This window comes from Artibeus jamaicensis, unplaced genomic scaffold (genome assembly GCF_021234435.1).
Source record: "Artibeus jamaicensis isolate MK-2021 breed Jamaican fruit bat unplaced genomic scaffold, CSHL_Jam_final contig_233, whole genome shotgun sequence".
Lineage (NCBI taxonomy): Eukaryota > Metazoa > Chordata > Mammalia > Chiroptera > Phyllostomidae > Artibeus > Artibeus jamaicensis.
The window spans coordinates 42,987-58,180 of NW_026521486.1; the positions used below are offsets into that span (position 1 = coordinate 42,987).

At 46.9% G+C, this 15,194-nt stretch overlaps 1 protein-coding gene across 1 annotated transcript; it reads left to right on the forward strand.

Annotated features, from left to right (window-relative positions):
- The first annotated feature begins 283 nt into the window (after positions 1–283).
- Positions 284–14,860, forward strand: LOC119060370 (histone-lysine N-methyltransferase PRDM9-like). Its single transcript, XM_037160492.2, has 11 exons — positions 284–403; positions 1,145–1,232; positions 1,441–1,558; positions 1,830–1,940; positions 2,986–3,035; positions 5,247–5,403; positions 6,016–6,117; positions 6,317–6,588; positions 6,996–7,063; positions 8,194–8,375; positions 11,983–14,860. Exons 3-11 carry the CDS (start codon positions 1,525–1,527, stop codon positions 12,081–12,083), a joined length of 1,077 nt encoding a protein of 358 aa, XP_037016387.2. The 5' UTR covers positions 284–403; positions 1,145–1,232; positions 1,441–1,524; the 3' UTR covers positions 12,084–14,860.
- Positions 14,861–15,194: the final 334 nt, after the last annotated feature.

Below are 15,194 nucleotides of genomic sequence, written 5' to 3' on the forward strand. Positions count from 1 at the left end.
AGGACCACGTTCACCCTAAAGACAGGCCTGGGCTCGGAGCTCCCAACCCCGGCGGAGGAGGTCCCTCACCAGCCTCTGGAAAACTAGCCACGGAAAATGCCACGCCTCCCTGTAGGCTGTGAGACAGACGCTCCAGAGCAGCCAATCCCCGCGTGGTGAGGCGGGTTTTCCGCCCAAACCCACGGGGCCCCGCCTCCTGCCCCGCCCTTTCAGCTTCTGACCGCTCATTGGTGAGCAGGGCCCAGGGATCGCAGCACTGATTGGCGGGTTGCTTCCACCGGCTATCCTGGTATGAATATCGCCCCAGGCGCCCGCACTCTTTGGGGGGGCCGGAAGCCCAGGAGCCCCGAGAGGGCGCTGGTCCGAGGTGGGCAGCGCAGCAGGGACCCCCGGAGACTGACCGGTAAGCGGGGAGCCCTGCCACGTGGAGCCCTTAGCCCGAGACCTTCAAAGTCCAGCCTGAGAGACCCCAGATGCCCTCACCCTGAGGGTCCCCAAAACCCGTCAGCATCGAGGGGCCCGCGTCCGCCAACCCGGAGGACCCCCATCTCCTGACCCCCCAACGCTTAGACCCCCAAACATCCCGAAAACCCCAGTTCCCCTCGGCTCGGGGCCCCCAACCTGCAGCTCGCCCGGAAAGACCGAATCTCCCCAAACTCAGAGACCCCAATGCTGTCGTCCTGGAAACCGACTCAGTGGTGGGGACCCTGAAGCCCCTCCATGAGACGCCCCAAATCTCCTCAGCCGCAGGGTCTGACCCTCCCCCCGGCCTCAGTGTCCTCAGACGGGAAGACGCAGGATCGGGTCTCAGGGACCCCGAGCCTGCCAGCCTGAGAGACGGCGGTCTGCCGGGGACGCGCCTGCGTCTCTTGCGGGCCTCTCCGGACCCCCAGGTGCACCTCCGAGCCCTTCCCCGGGAAAAGCGCGTTTCCTGCGCCGCCACAGGCCCCCCGGGCCTGTTGATCCTGAGCGGTGGCGCGTGGAGGGAAGGGCGGGAACAAGGGCGCCCCCTGCGGGCGGGTCTGCAGGCAGCGCGCCCCGCGTCCAGCCCCTGCTCCCGAGGGGCCCCCGCGTCCTCCTCTCGCGGCGCCCCGCCAACGCTGAGAAGGACATTCGGTCCTCTCAGCACCTTCTCCTCCCATAGGCGCCTGGGACTCGGGGCTATGACGCCATGAACCCCGACGGGGGGCCCGCAGCACAGCCCCGAGGGTGAAGCGGGGCGGACGCCGCAGGTGAGCTGAGGGGCCAGAGGGGAGCGTGGGGACGGGTCCGGGCACAGAGCTCCTCAGACGCCCGGCCCTCGGGGTGACCCTGGCTGTGCGGGTGCAGAACGCTGGTGGGAGAGACGGGACTCCGCGGGGCAGGGCCGGTCAGGGAAGACCCTCCGCGCACGTCCTCACTCGCATCACTGAGTTACTGGGGTTTCCCTCTCCTCTCCAGGCCGAAGAAGCTTTGCAAGCCGCTTCCCTCTACGTCTCCAGGGAGGAGTGGGCAGAGGTGGGGGACCGGGAGAAATGCCAGAACATGAAGAGGAAGTTGGACGTGCTCACCAGCCTAGGTAGCAAGTGCGCAGGCGCTGGGCAGGAGGAGTCCGGTGACCTGGCAGGCTGCTGGGTGCAGGGGACTCCATCCACCTGCATCTCCCTCCTGCATGGACACCAACGGGGGAATTTGCTCCTTCATGTCAGAGCAGGGCTGGCGCTGGTGGTGCAGCGCTCACAGCAACTCGTTTTACTCTCCTATTTGATCAGAGCCAGTCCCACTGGCCTCCTGGAGCTTGTTCCTCCTCCAACCTTTGCTTTCAGGACAAAGGTTTTGTGTCTTTCCAGGTCTCAGGGCCCCTCGACCAGCTTTCCTGTGTCACCACCCCAGGCAGGCCACCGAGCTCCAGGAGGAGGACCCTGAGGACTCTGATGAAGAATGGACTCCAAGGCAGCAAGGTGAGGGGCAGGAGGAGCCTGAGCTGCCCTCCTGACACGGACCTGGTTTAGGTCAGGCTGCATCTCAGGACATAACCAGGCAGCAGGGTTTGCTTGTCCTGCGAACACGCAGGATGCAGAACAGTGTGTCGTACAGTGAGGGGCTATTCCTGTAACATAATCATATATACTTATAGATATATTAATAAGCAGTAAATGTATAAGAACATACAAGTGAATAAGAAATAACGAATTCAGAGGAGTTGTCATCACAAGAGAGGAGGCTGGTCTGGCTGGTGAGGAGTGTCCCCATACCCGGCTCCATGATGGCCTGCACCAGGACAGATGGGGGGCAGTTTTAACCATGGTGATTACGGGAGCTGGGGAAGGCCAGGAACGGGAGTGGTTGATCACTGTATCATTTCCTGATCTCAGCTATAGTGCCGTTCTGTCCTATGTCTTGAGTGTTTGATTGGTGGGGTCAGTCCACTTTCATGGGTCTGGGGTTGAAACACAGCTGAAGTCAAGATGTGATCTTTAACTTGACTGGAATTCTGTTTCTGTGATCAGCTTGGCACTGTGGATGCCAAGCAGAGTCTAATGATAAGGAAGGGCGTGGATGGCCAGTATGTGCACAGGAAGGAGGATACCAGAGAAGGGAGGTGAGGGGTTGGTAGTGCCCTTAGCCTGGACAAGGCCAGTTTTTGAATGAAGACAACAGAGCAGAGAAAGGGTTATGTTGAAGACATAGAGTTTCTGTGCAGTTACTTTCACTACGTCTTTGTCAGGAGAGGCCAATTTATTTTTTAATAAATGTAATAGATGCTTTATGAACATAGGGTGCAGTGTAGATGCCACTTTGTCAGTTTTTTTTTTATCATTCTAATGAAATTAGTGGATGGCCCCAATAGAAGCATAGGCCTTAATGATACCTCAGAAAACATTTTCCAATTATCCTGGGATTGTTCTTGGACTACTTTCATTCAGAATTGTGTGTCCTTAATAAGAATCTCCAGATTTTGGAAACATTTACCAACCAAAACACTGATTTCTCATCATTTTTCAGTGACACCTTCTTGGGTAACTTTCAGAAGGGAACAGAGGAAACACCAGAAGGTGAGTGTGTCCCATCGACAAAATTTTCTCTGTGGATAGAAATGCAGGTAAGAGTAGAAAATTACAGAAAGCATCCTAGGAACTGCTGCCTTCCTTTCTTGGTCTCTTCAACACATTGTCCAACATTATCATCTTTTTTAAAAGATTTTATTTATTGGGCCTGGCTGGTGTAGCTCAGTGGATTGAGCATGGGCTTGTGAAGCAAGTGGTCGCTGGTTCGATTCCCAGTCAGGGCACGTGCCTGGGTTGCAGGCCAGGTCCCCAGTGGGGGATGCATGAGAGGCAACCATACATTGATGTTTCTTTCCCACTCTTTCTCCTTCCCTTCCCCTCTAAAAATCCAATAAAATATTTAAAAGATTTTATTTATTGATTTTTTAGAGAGGGGAAAGGAGGGAGAAAGTGAGGGAGACAAACATGAATAGCTTGCCTCTCGCACACCCCCAACTGGGGGGCCCGGTCTGGCTTGTGCCCAGGCGTGTGCCCTGACCAGGAATGGAACTGGCGACCTTGCAGTTTGCAGGTTAGTGCTCAGTTCACTAAGCCACACCAGCCAGGGCTCATCGTCATCTTTATATTCAAGAACTACAGCAACAATAGTAACCACCATTTGTTTCATTCTCATGTTTCAGACTTTAAGAATTCTATGTGAATAAACTCACTGAAACATCACAACAAACCGATGAGGTATATACTATAACTGTCACCATTTATGATGAGGGAAGTGAGCTTTCAGAGATATAGAAAAGTTTGACTGTATGTCTAAGATCACAGTATCAGTGGTAGTGCAGTCTAACCCATAGTTGCTTCTCTAAACCACTTACGAACTCATTAAAACACATAGTTTTACCCTAGCCAGCATGACTCAGTTGGGTGTCATCCTGCAAAGGGAAAGATTACCAGTTTGATTCCTGGTCAGGGCACATGCCTGGGTTGTGGGCCAGGCTCCCAGTTGGGGTGCTTGCGAGAGGCAAGTGATCAATGTTTCTCTCACATCAATGTTTCCCTCCCTCTCTTTTCTCTCTCCCTTCCTCTCTCTCAAGAAAAATAAAATATTTTTTAAAATTAGAAAAATCATTTTTCATAGTTTTCTAAAGTTTACACTGTCTTATCCATATGTCATTACATCATTCATCTGACCGATGATTTCAACCAAAGTTCTTCTCTGCTATGCTGCAGTGAGAGATGCACTAAGACCCTCTGACTAAGGAAAGTGTACAATGTGCAAGCAGTTTGTACAGTGGATGGTCCCAGATGAAGAAGAATGTAAAGTGTCCAGGATCACAGCCTCCCACTCTAATAAAGAGCATCTCCCAGCCCTGAGGAGCTTCAGGTTTGATGACTGAGAAACAACAAATAATAAAATGACTTAAGGACTTCATATAGGTTCACACTGTTCAATAGAAGCCCATCTGTCTGGAATTGATTTCAAATGCCATTTCTTATGGGGTGAAGTAACAGATTCTTTCTCTGAGTTCCAGTGAGGCCACTCTCATTCTGTTTAGAATCATTTGTTCACCCTGCCTACCTCTCGGTTGTGAGCTCTTTGAGAGGCTGGTCCATACCTGAGTCTTCTTAGAGGTCAGAGGCCCCAAATGTTTGCTGCATGAATGGTTTCACAGTTACAAATTAAACTAGAAGATGATCAATGAATGCTGAAGGTGATTTCTGTGAGATTTGAAATATGGAGAATGGGGTAAATTGATAGCAGGACTGTAATCTCACATTCATACTGTATTACACAATTCACAACACTTCGGTGAGCATTGTAATTGCACGTTCAGTAGAACATTGAAAATTAGTATGTTAGAGATCATGACACTAAAGACAACTAGCTACTGATACAGCCTTATTCAAACAGAATTGGTGGGAACCAGCTAATCTGAGTACAAATATCCTTTCTACGGTATTGCAAACTTTGTCACCATTTTATTTTTGTCTAGATAGATATGTTTCTGCCAACTATTTATTTATTTTCTTCCAAATATCCTTCACTCTCAATATTACAGAGACAATTGAAAGAAAAGTGTCATAAAGGCACAAGTTCTAATCTTGGATTCATTACCCACATTGGCCCTATCCCCTCTAATATTCATACTCCCTAGGTATTTCCAGGGGTTGAAGTATTAAAGACATGCATGTAAATTATATGATAGGCCTTAAAAAATTAAATACGTGTTATCTTTTAATAATACGATTCTTATATTGAAGGCAACATCCGGGGTGCCATTAAGCAATGAATATAGTTTGGAGGAATTGTCAAGTACAGCAAATTTGATGACTGCAAGTGACTCAGAGCAGGCCCAGAAACCAGTGTCCCCTCCTGGAGAAACACGTGCCTTTGGAAAGCACACTAGACAAAAATCGGGTAAGAAAATAATTTGAAAACTTTAGTTCCTCTAAGTCCTACAGAAGGGCTGATAAGTATGACCTAGGTCTGTGGGACAGACTTTGGTAGGCCTGGATATAAGTTGGGCTAAGCTGAGACTGAAGTTACCACTGGACCTTTGGGCAAATCCTATAAATTCTCTGAGCCCCTGCAGGCTAATGTGTAAAGTGAAGGTAAGGAAACATCACTCATCTATTGTTTGAAAACATTAAATTGAGTTTAAAACAGGTGACACATGCAAGTTGTCCAAAAAATCCATCTGCGATAATAGCAACCACACTGTACTGGTGTTGTGTGCCCAGGCCTTTACTCAATGCCTAACACATAATGTGCACTCAATAAATATTTTATCAATGATTAAAGGTTGGCAAGTTAAACCTGGTAATGGGAAGATCTAGAAACTAGAATTGAATCACTCATCTGTAGTTAGTGTGGTGTCTTAGTTTTTGGAACCAATAGTTAACGGTAACATACCAGAGTATGCAAAGGACAGGTAATAAATTATGGGAGCAGATTGTGTGTTATCTGACAAAATGGGAACTAACACTATAGATCCCACCAACCTGGCTCACCTGCTCTTCTCCAACTCAGAACTCAGGAGGAAGGAGATGGACGTGAAGATGTACAGCCTAGAAGAAAGAAAGGACTGTGTGTACCAAGAGGTCACTGAGCCCCAGGATGATGACTACCTTTGTAAGTGACCCTCACTAAGAAGCAAGTTATGATACAATAATTCCATCTAGTCCTTTGGTCCTCAAATCATTCCGTTCCTCTAGGGACCTGGAATACAGGATTGAGTCTCACTGATGTCAGTGCTGGACTGCCTCTGAAGCTCTTTGTGTCCAGGAACATGTGCTAAACGTTCCCCAACCCCTGTTGCTCTCGCCTCCAGATTGTGAGAACTGTCAGAACTTCTTCATTGACAGCTGCGCTGTGCATGAACTCCCTGCATTTGTAAAGGACAGTGCAGTGGACAAGGGGCATCCCCACCACTCAGCCCTCACCCTGCCCCCTGGGTTGAGAATCGGGCCATCCTGCATCCCTGAGGCTGGGCTTGGAGTGTGGAATGAAGCAGCTGATTTGCAAGTGGGTCTGCACTTTGGCCCTTATGAAGGACACATAACAGAACATGAAGAGGCAGCCAAGAGCAGACACTCCTGGCTGGTGAGAACTACTTACTTATTCCACTGTCCTTTGCCTTCCCACATTCCTTCTGAGACTTGGGGGGACCTCAGCTCTTATGTGCTAGACATGGAGGGAACGATGTGATTTGCTCTGTGTACTGACTGGACTTTCCATGGACACAGAGCTCCTGTTTAAGGATCAGAAGGTAAGCGGGAGCAAAGTGGTGCACAAAAGAGTGGCTCCTCCCTGGTGAGGCTCCTTCTGTGATTGGACAGGTAGACTCGGCTGTGTATGTGATGATTAAGAAAAATATCATGTCACAGCTGGCAGTTGAATCCCCATGCAGGCCAAATGAGCTTTGATGACAATAGTGTGAAATAATTCTTCTGACTATAACCTCCCCACCAAAAAAATAAAAGGTCTTTAACTTCTTTTCTGAAACACAGATCGCCAAAGGGAGAAACTGCTATGAGTATGTGGATGGAAAGGACAGGTCCTGGGCCGACTGGATGAGGTGAGGGCAACAGGTCTCTGGGTGCCAGAGGGGACTCTCATCCCCCACAAGCCCATGTGTCTTTCCCTCTTATCATGCCTTGCTCAGTGGTCTCCCTTAATTTTTTCCCTCTTTTTCTTTATACAGTGTTTTTCACTTCACGGGATATTTAGAAAAAAAGTATAGCATACGTCCTCAAAATATAAAGTTCTCTACTAGACACAATTTGGGCTCTGGAAAGGACCTTGAAGAGCCTAAATTCACCAGAGACAGACACTGGATTACAATTTATCAAATGAACATTGATTAAGCACTTACTATATTCCAGATTAGGTGAAGGAATACATTATTTAAACAGATCACACAACCCATGTCCTTATGGAGGACTTCTCACAGATGGACATAGAGCAATTGCTTTTGGAAACACTTAACTGTAATTTCCAAAAAGTGCACAGTGTCAAGATAGCACAAACCAAGGGTGTCCTAAACCCGTGAGGGGAGCAAACCATCCCAGCCTCACTTCTAACTAGAGCTGGGCTCTGGGGCCTGCAGAGGAACGGTCATGGGCCCTTTCCTGAGAGGGGCTCTCTTGTATCAGGGTTAACAGAATGTGAATCAACTACTATTCTGTTTTATTCCAACAAGACAAAAAGATACTAAATTTTCTATAGTAACTTTGGGCAGGCAAGTGAATCCTAAATAAAGGGTAGGGGGGTTGGAGAAGGGCCTCTCAAGAGAAAACAGACGTAGGCTGCGTACTGGATAATTAGTGAGCTAATTCAGAAGCAGAGCCCTAGATCAAGCACCAGGTTCTGTGGTGTGAGACATCTTGACTTAGAGTTTGGAGAAGCCAGAGATAGCTGGATATTATGGCCAATCAGGGTGGAGGTTAAGTCTAGAACTGGATTTTTTATACAGTGGTATTAATTAAGCAGCATTAGCACCACAAGCAGGACTTGGAGACAGGTGTTCACATGACATGCTGACAGACGCTCAGACACTGAACAGAAGGTTCCCCGGGAACATTAGGGGCAGTGGGCAACACCAGAGCCTGAGGGCCTTCAGAATCAGTGAGGGGCTGGACATGGATGTAACAGGTAGTGGGAACTCATCTCTGTGCTTTTTTTTCCCTTCATCTGCCTCAATCCCAGGTTTGTGAGCTGTGCCCGGGATGATGAAGAGCAGAACCTGGTGGTCTTTCAGTACCACAGGCAGATTTTCTACCGAACCTGCCATGTCATTAGGCCGGGCCATGAGCTGCTGGTCTGGTGCAGGGACGAGTATGGCCAGGAGCTGGGCAGCAAGTGGAAAAGAGAGCTCGCAGCTGAGAGAGGTGGGTACCACTGTTCAAAACAGAAAGAGAAGAGAATTCTCCATAGAAATAGTCATGATCCAGCTTTTTTTTTTTTTAGATGTAAGAGGTTTATTATATGCCATTTTATAATAGTGGTTTTTCTCAGTTTAACATTTTCTGTAAGATGAAGTTTTCTTTGTATATGAAAGTAATGTTTCTTTTTTAATGTATTGATTATGCTATTAAGGTTGTCCCATTTCCCCCCTTTATCCCCCTCCACCCTATACACCCGCTCTCACCCACGTTCTCCCTCTTTAGTTCATGTCCATGTGTCATAAGTTCTTTAGCTTCTACATTTCCCATACTATTTTACCCTCCCCCCTATCTATTTTCTACCTACCATCTATGTTCCCTATTCTCTGTACCTTTTCCCCCTCTCTCCTCTTCCCACTCCCCCACTGATAACCCTCCATGTGATCTCCATTACTGTGATTCTCTTCCTGTTCTACTTGTTTGCTTATTGTTTTTCTTTTTGTTTTTGTTTTAGGTGTGCTTGTTAATAATTGTGAGTCATTTTACTATACATGGTTTTTTTCTTCTTTATCTTAGATAAAGCTCTTTAACATTTCATATAATAAGGGTTTGGTGATAATGAACTTTTTTAACTTGACCTTGTCTGAGAAGTGCTTTATCTGCCCTTCCATTCTAAATGAAAGCTTTACCGGATAGAGCATAGTTGGACATAGGTCCTTGCTTTTCATGACTTGAAATACTTCTTTCCAGCCCCTTCTTGCCTATAAGGTCTCTTTTGAGAAATCAGCTGACAGTGTGATGGGAACTCCTTTGTAGTTAACTGTCTCCTTTTCTCTTCCTGCTTCTAGGATTCTCTCCTTCATTTTAATCTTGGCTAATATAATGATGATGTGCCTTGGTGTGTTCCTTCTTGGGTCCAACTTCTTTGGGACTCTCTGAGCTTCTTGGAAGTCTATTTCCTTTGCCAGATTGAGGAAGTTCTCCTTTATTATTTGTTCAACTAACTATTCCATTTGTTGCTCTTCCTCTTCTCCTTGTAGTACCCCTATAATTCGGATGTTGGAATGTTTAAAGATGTCCTAGAGGTTCCTGAGCTTCTCCTCATTCCTCTCAATTCTTGTTTCTTCATTCTTTTCTGTTTGGTTGTTTCTTTCTTCCTTCTGGTCCACTCCATTGATTTGAGTCCCAGTTTCCTTCCCATCACTATTGGTTCCCTGTACATTTTCCTCTATTTCACTTAGTGTAGCCTTCATTTTTTCCTCTAATTTGTGACCAAATTCAACCAGTTCTGTGAGCATCCTGATCACCAGTGCTTTGATCTGTGCATCTGATAGGTTGGCTATCTCTTTGTGGTTTGTGGCTTAGTTGTATTTTTTCTGGAGTTTTGATCTGTTCTGTCGTCTGTGCCTTTTTTTTTTGCCTTGACCCCTCTCCACCAGGCCACCTAACTCTGCCCCTCCTAACGGTCTGTGTGAATATGTGCATTTTAACTCCATGGTTTTAGGACTTTCATACAGTTCAATTTTCTGTCAGTACTCTTGGTTTTTTTTTGTTGTTTCTAAATTTTTGTTGTCTTTATTTTGGGTGTGTGAGGAGACACAGTGTGTCTACCTATACCTCCATCTTGGCCGGAGGTCGATCCAACTTTTTTTTTTTTTTTAAGATTTTATTTTTTTATCTTTAGAGGGGAAGGGAAGGAGAGAGGGAGAGAAATATCAATGTATGGTTGCCTCTCGTGCATCTCCTGCTGGGACCTGGCCTGCAACCCAGGCATGTGCCCTGACTGGGAATCAAACCACGATCCTCTGGTTCTCAGGCCTGCACTCAATCCACTAAGCTACACCAGCCAGGGCGATCCAACTCTTAAGTAGAGTAAAATCCACTCTAAAGTCAGTAAAGTTTCAAATCAAAGTTTCATGCCGCGGTCTGGCCGCAGCGGGTCTAAGGGTCCCCTCGAGGTGAAGGTAGGAGTTGGCGTGGAAATCAGGCAACTACGCAGCTCAAGGCAGGTGATGCTCTGAAGACCTTTATTGAAAGTAAGGCTGAAGCTTTTATACTATTCTAGCTGGCAAGCGATTTCAGCTGGCAAGCGATTTCGGATTCGTTGGCTTTTGCAGTTACTGTTACTGTGCTTCTCGGTCTGAACAGGAACTTGGCTGTCTGCCTTGGTTAGGCTGTCGCAGGGGGCCTATTCTTATTCTGCGTTTTAGGTATGTCTAAAATTGACTCGGGGGGGTAAACATGCCCTCCATGCCACGTCCACCAGGTTGGAAAATGCTTCTTTGAAGTCTTGGACCTCCCCTCCTGACTTTGTCAAGGAAGGGATCCAACTGTGGACGTGGCAGTTTCAGAAATTCACAATTCATTCATATGCTTTTGACTCTTAGGCAAAATTTTTATATTATTTTTAAAATATTTCATGCACAAAATATACAACCGCATATAGTGCAGAAAGACTGAGAGGCAAAAAAGAAAAGTTTCTAAGCACTAACCACTTCTCTCACCGAAGCAGTTTTTCTGAAACTTTTATAGTGATTTCTTAATTTTCCTCCATACTTCTAAATAAAATGTTTTTGTATATAGGCATTCATTGTTTTTTAAAGATTTTTGCCCTGGCTGGTGTGGCTCAGTGGATTGAGCGTCAGCCTGTGAACCAAAGGGTCACCGGTTTGATTCCCAATTGGGGCACAGGCCTGGATTTCAGGCCAGGTCCCTAGTAGGGGGCACATGAGAGGCAACCACACACTGATGTTTCTCTCCCTCACCCTCCCTCCCTTCCCCCTTTTCTGAAAATAAATCTTTTTTTTTAAGATTTTATTTATTATTTATCTTTAGAGGGGAAGGAAAGGAGGGAGAGAAATATCAATGTGTGGTTGCCTCTCGTGCGTCCCCTGCTAGGAACTGGCCTGCAACCCAGACACGTGCCCTGACAGCGAATCAAACCGTGATCCTTTGGTTCGCAGGCCTGTGCTCAATCCACTGAGCTACACAAGCCAGGGCGAAAATAAATAAATCTTTTTAAAATATATTTTATTTATTTTTACAGAGAGTGGAAAGGAGGCAGAAAAAAAATCAATGTACAAGGGAAACATTAACCGGTTGTCTCTGGCACACCCCCTACTAGGTACCTGGCCCACAGCCCAGGCAGGTGCCCAGACTGGGAATCTAACCTGCGACTCCTTGCTTCGCAGACAGGCACTCAAACCACTGAGCCACACGAACAAGGGCAGGAAAGACATTTTAATTTATTGATTTGAAAAACTGAAAGAGAAGCAATTCCTAGTTGGGGCCTGCAGTTTCCCTCTTTAACATGACTTAGAAGATACCTGTACAGGAGAAAGGTCACTGCAGCTCAGGGAGTGAAATGGCCTCTCGTGCTACTCAAAAGTCCCTACTCTGGGGAATATTAGAAAAGACCCTTGATAGGGAATTTCTGGATTTCGGAAGAAGAAGCACTGCATAAAAATAAAAAGGAAAATAGACTACAAGTGGACACACTGTGGGAGACAGAGCCATTGTCACCACAGTAAGAAGGACTCATGGAGCAGGAGACTAATTATAGGGCCCAGGCATTCTTATCAACATCTGCCCTGACCAAACCTTTCTCTTTCAGCAGAACCAAAGCCAGAGGTGCACCCATGTCCCTCCTGCTCTCTGGCCTTCTCCAGTCGGAAATTCCTCAGCCAACACGTGAAACTCAGTCATCCCTCTTAGATTCTCCCAGGAACATTTGCAAGAAAACACCTCCAAGCAGAGGAACCCTGTCCAGAGGGTCAGAATCAGCAGCAGCAATGTACTAATACACACAGCTGGAATGATACAGCTGAAGGTCAAGAGGTCAAGGAGAGGTCCAAACCTTTGCTTAAAAGGATCAGTCAGAGGAGAATCTCAAAACCCTTTTTCCAACCTTCCAAAGAACAAATGAGCTCTAGTGAGCACAAGAGACCGATGGAAGAAGAGCCCCAGAGAGGCCAGAGGACACAGGCAAGTTACTTGTGAAAGTAGGAATGCCAAGAATTGTAATGATTGAGCATAGAGGGTATTGGCAAGGCTTCAGTGATGGGTCACATCTCATCACACACCAGAGGACACACTCAGGGGAGAAGTCCTATGTTTGTAAGGAGTGCGGGAGAGGCTTTACACAGAGACCAAGTCTCATCAGACACCAAAGGAAACACTCAGGGGAGAGTCTGTCCCCTGTGTTTGCAGGTGGACTGAGTGAGTCATTATTTTGAAATTGCATATCAATATCTATAGGAAGTCTATGGCCCCTTACTCTCCACAAGATTGTAATTTATACAGAAATAACTGGTTAAACAAACCCTCCAGTTTCATTACACGAGATGAAATGGACAAACAGTTCCATAGTGATACGGGGATGTCAGCACCAAACTCGTTCATGGTTTTTTGACCTATTCTAAAATGTTTTGTCTCCATACACATCTCTCATTCTCCCCATCACTGAAAGCAAAGGGGTCCTGAAGAGCCACAAAAAACTCATACACTCAGCCACAGAAATTAAGCTCCTACTAATGTGTAAGTCTGGAGTCAGTCTACTTTGGTTACTGCCCAGAGAGGGATTTGAGAGGGACTCATCAAGGAAGGAAATTCCCCAGACTCCTGAGATATAGGAGACTTCTGTGTGGCATGGGCCTGGACAGGACCCATGCCATTTTGAAACTGGCTCTTTGCAAAAACTCCCTCACCCTAAATTGAGGCAAAAAACATTTACTACATATCTTTAACATAACTTCCTAAAGTCTATGCTGAATTTACCAAGGAAGAGTGTAACCAGTTCAACCACTTTTCCCTTTGCATTTGCAAATATCCTTCTGTGATGTGATTAGTGGTATCCTCTCCTCTGTTTTCTGTAAAAGGTAACCATCTAAACTGAACTTCTGCATAGTAAATGAGGACCATCATGTAATGTGCCCAGAGAAGCAATAAAAGCCTGTCAAGGCAGGGGTCAGGGCACTCTCCCTTTGAGAATGGCTAGGCTGTCCATTTTCATCCACAGGACTTGGTAGTCTGTGAATTTGTCTCAGATCTCATCCACAGTGTCTCGCACCCCACAAGGTAGGGTCCATATCCCTGGGAAGGGGGCCTTTTCTCCTAATCAGCTCCCTACCCCTTCTCCCTTGGCTTCTCTTGGCTCTTCTGGTTTCCTACAACCTCTGGAGCCTGAGAGGTGAATGGCAGGGAGGGATGGATGCTTGTGCGTGGATGTGAGCCTGGCTGAATCTGGGCACCTGTTCTTCCTCCTTGCTGCCTTTTCAGGGTCAGCATTTCCTGGTGCACAGCATACAGATTCCACATCAGTCCATACTGGGTGTGAATCTCAGCTCTGTTCTCTCCAGCTGTGTGACCTAAGGCAAGATTCTCAACTTCTCTCTGCCTGCTTCCTAGTCTGTACAATGGAAATGGGAACTCCAGCCTTTCAGTTTGACATTCAAAGTTGAGTCAGCACAGACAGAATGTGGCAAGAGGATCGCTGAAATTGCGAGTCCTGCTGAACAGACTTTGGTGTCCATGCCCTCTGGGTCTTTAGTGCTGAACAAAGGAAGATAAGGACAGGGTAGAGGTCTGCAGCCAAATTCAGAATTTGAGCAGACCCCACTGCTTTCCCCACATAGACTGAGCTGCCCTGAGAAGGAGGTCTGAGGTTGGGGATTCCCTTCCCTGCAGGTCACCCCCCTCACACTGACCCTGCGCATCCTCAGAGCCTACTCAACACAGGCAGGCAGTGCTGAGAGTGAGCTGTGAAAGAAGACCCTCACCCACCCCTTGCTGAGAACTGACGGGGGAACAGCACCTGCCTGCACTGGGGTGTTAGGGTAGATGGTGAGCTAAGGCAGGGAGGACGAGGAAGACATGTCTCACCCACAAACTCAGCAGTCCTGAGCCTGGTCCAGTTCTACTGCCAGATGTTCCAGCATCACAAGAAACACCATGCTAACACGTTGAAATTCCAGGTATTGTCTCCACTACCTGGGAAAGAAAGGCTTTGGGACTATTCATCCCAAGCCCTAGAAGATGGGAGGGGGTCTGCAGCACTGAAGAAAAGGACCCATAAAACAAATTTGGCTAATTCCTTGCCTCTGGCCACTACCTGTTTTATGAGAGGGTCCCTAGTGCTTACAGAAAGAGCCCATTGGTAACTTTGGGTAACTGCCTCAACTTTAACCGTCTCCTGTCATGTATCTATTTTACAAGATGGCCAAATGGGGTCTGAAGGAGGTAAGGATTCAGGCTATCAACCCCTATACACACCTACATTTGGGTAGTCCTGTCCCCTGTGGAAGCTGGCACCACTTTTACCCATCAATCAATAGGTAGATTCTTTACCCCATTCCAGCAACTACATAAGTTCTCAGGACAAAGGACCTGGTGCTCTTGCCACCCAAGCTCTTGCCTTTCACTCCCACCTCAGCAAGACCTGTCCTCTTCAGCAAGAACATATCACTAATAAACCCTGCTTGCATGCTAATACACTTGATGATCTGTAATCCTTTACTGCATTGGCAAGAAGAACTGAGTTTCTCCTGTAACAGGTGCACCTTATCTGCATGTGGCATTCATGAAGCCATGACACAGAAGCTTCTGTAATGCACTGTCCTTGTACCTGGGCTCCACAGGGCTTCATACATCACTGACAACCATCTCAAAATTAATACTTATTGTATCTTTAAACTTGTTTGTAAAGTAAAGCCTGATGGGACAATGGACATACACAATGTTGGTCATTCCTGGCCACCCATTCACAGACAATGTCTGCAATGGCCCAAGAGCACAAAATTCCCATGGACCCAATGGGTGGGAGTCCAG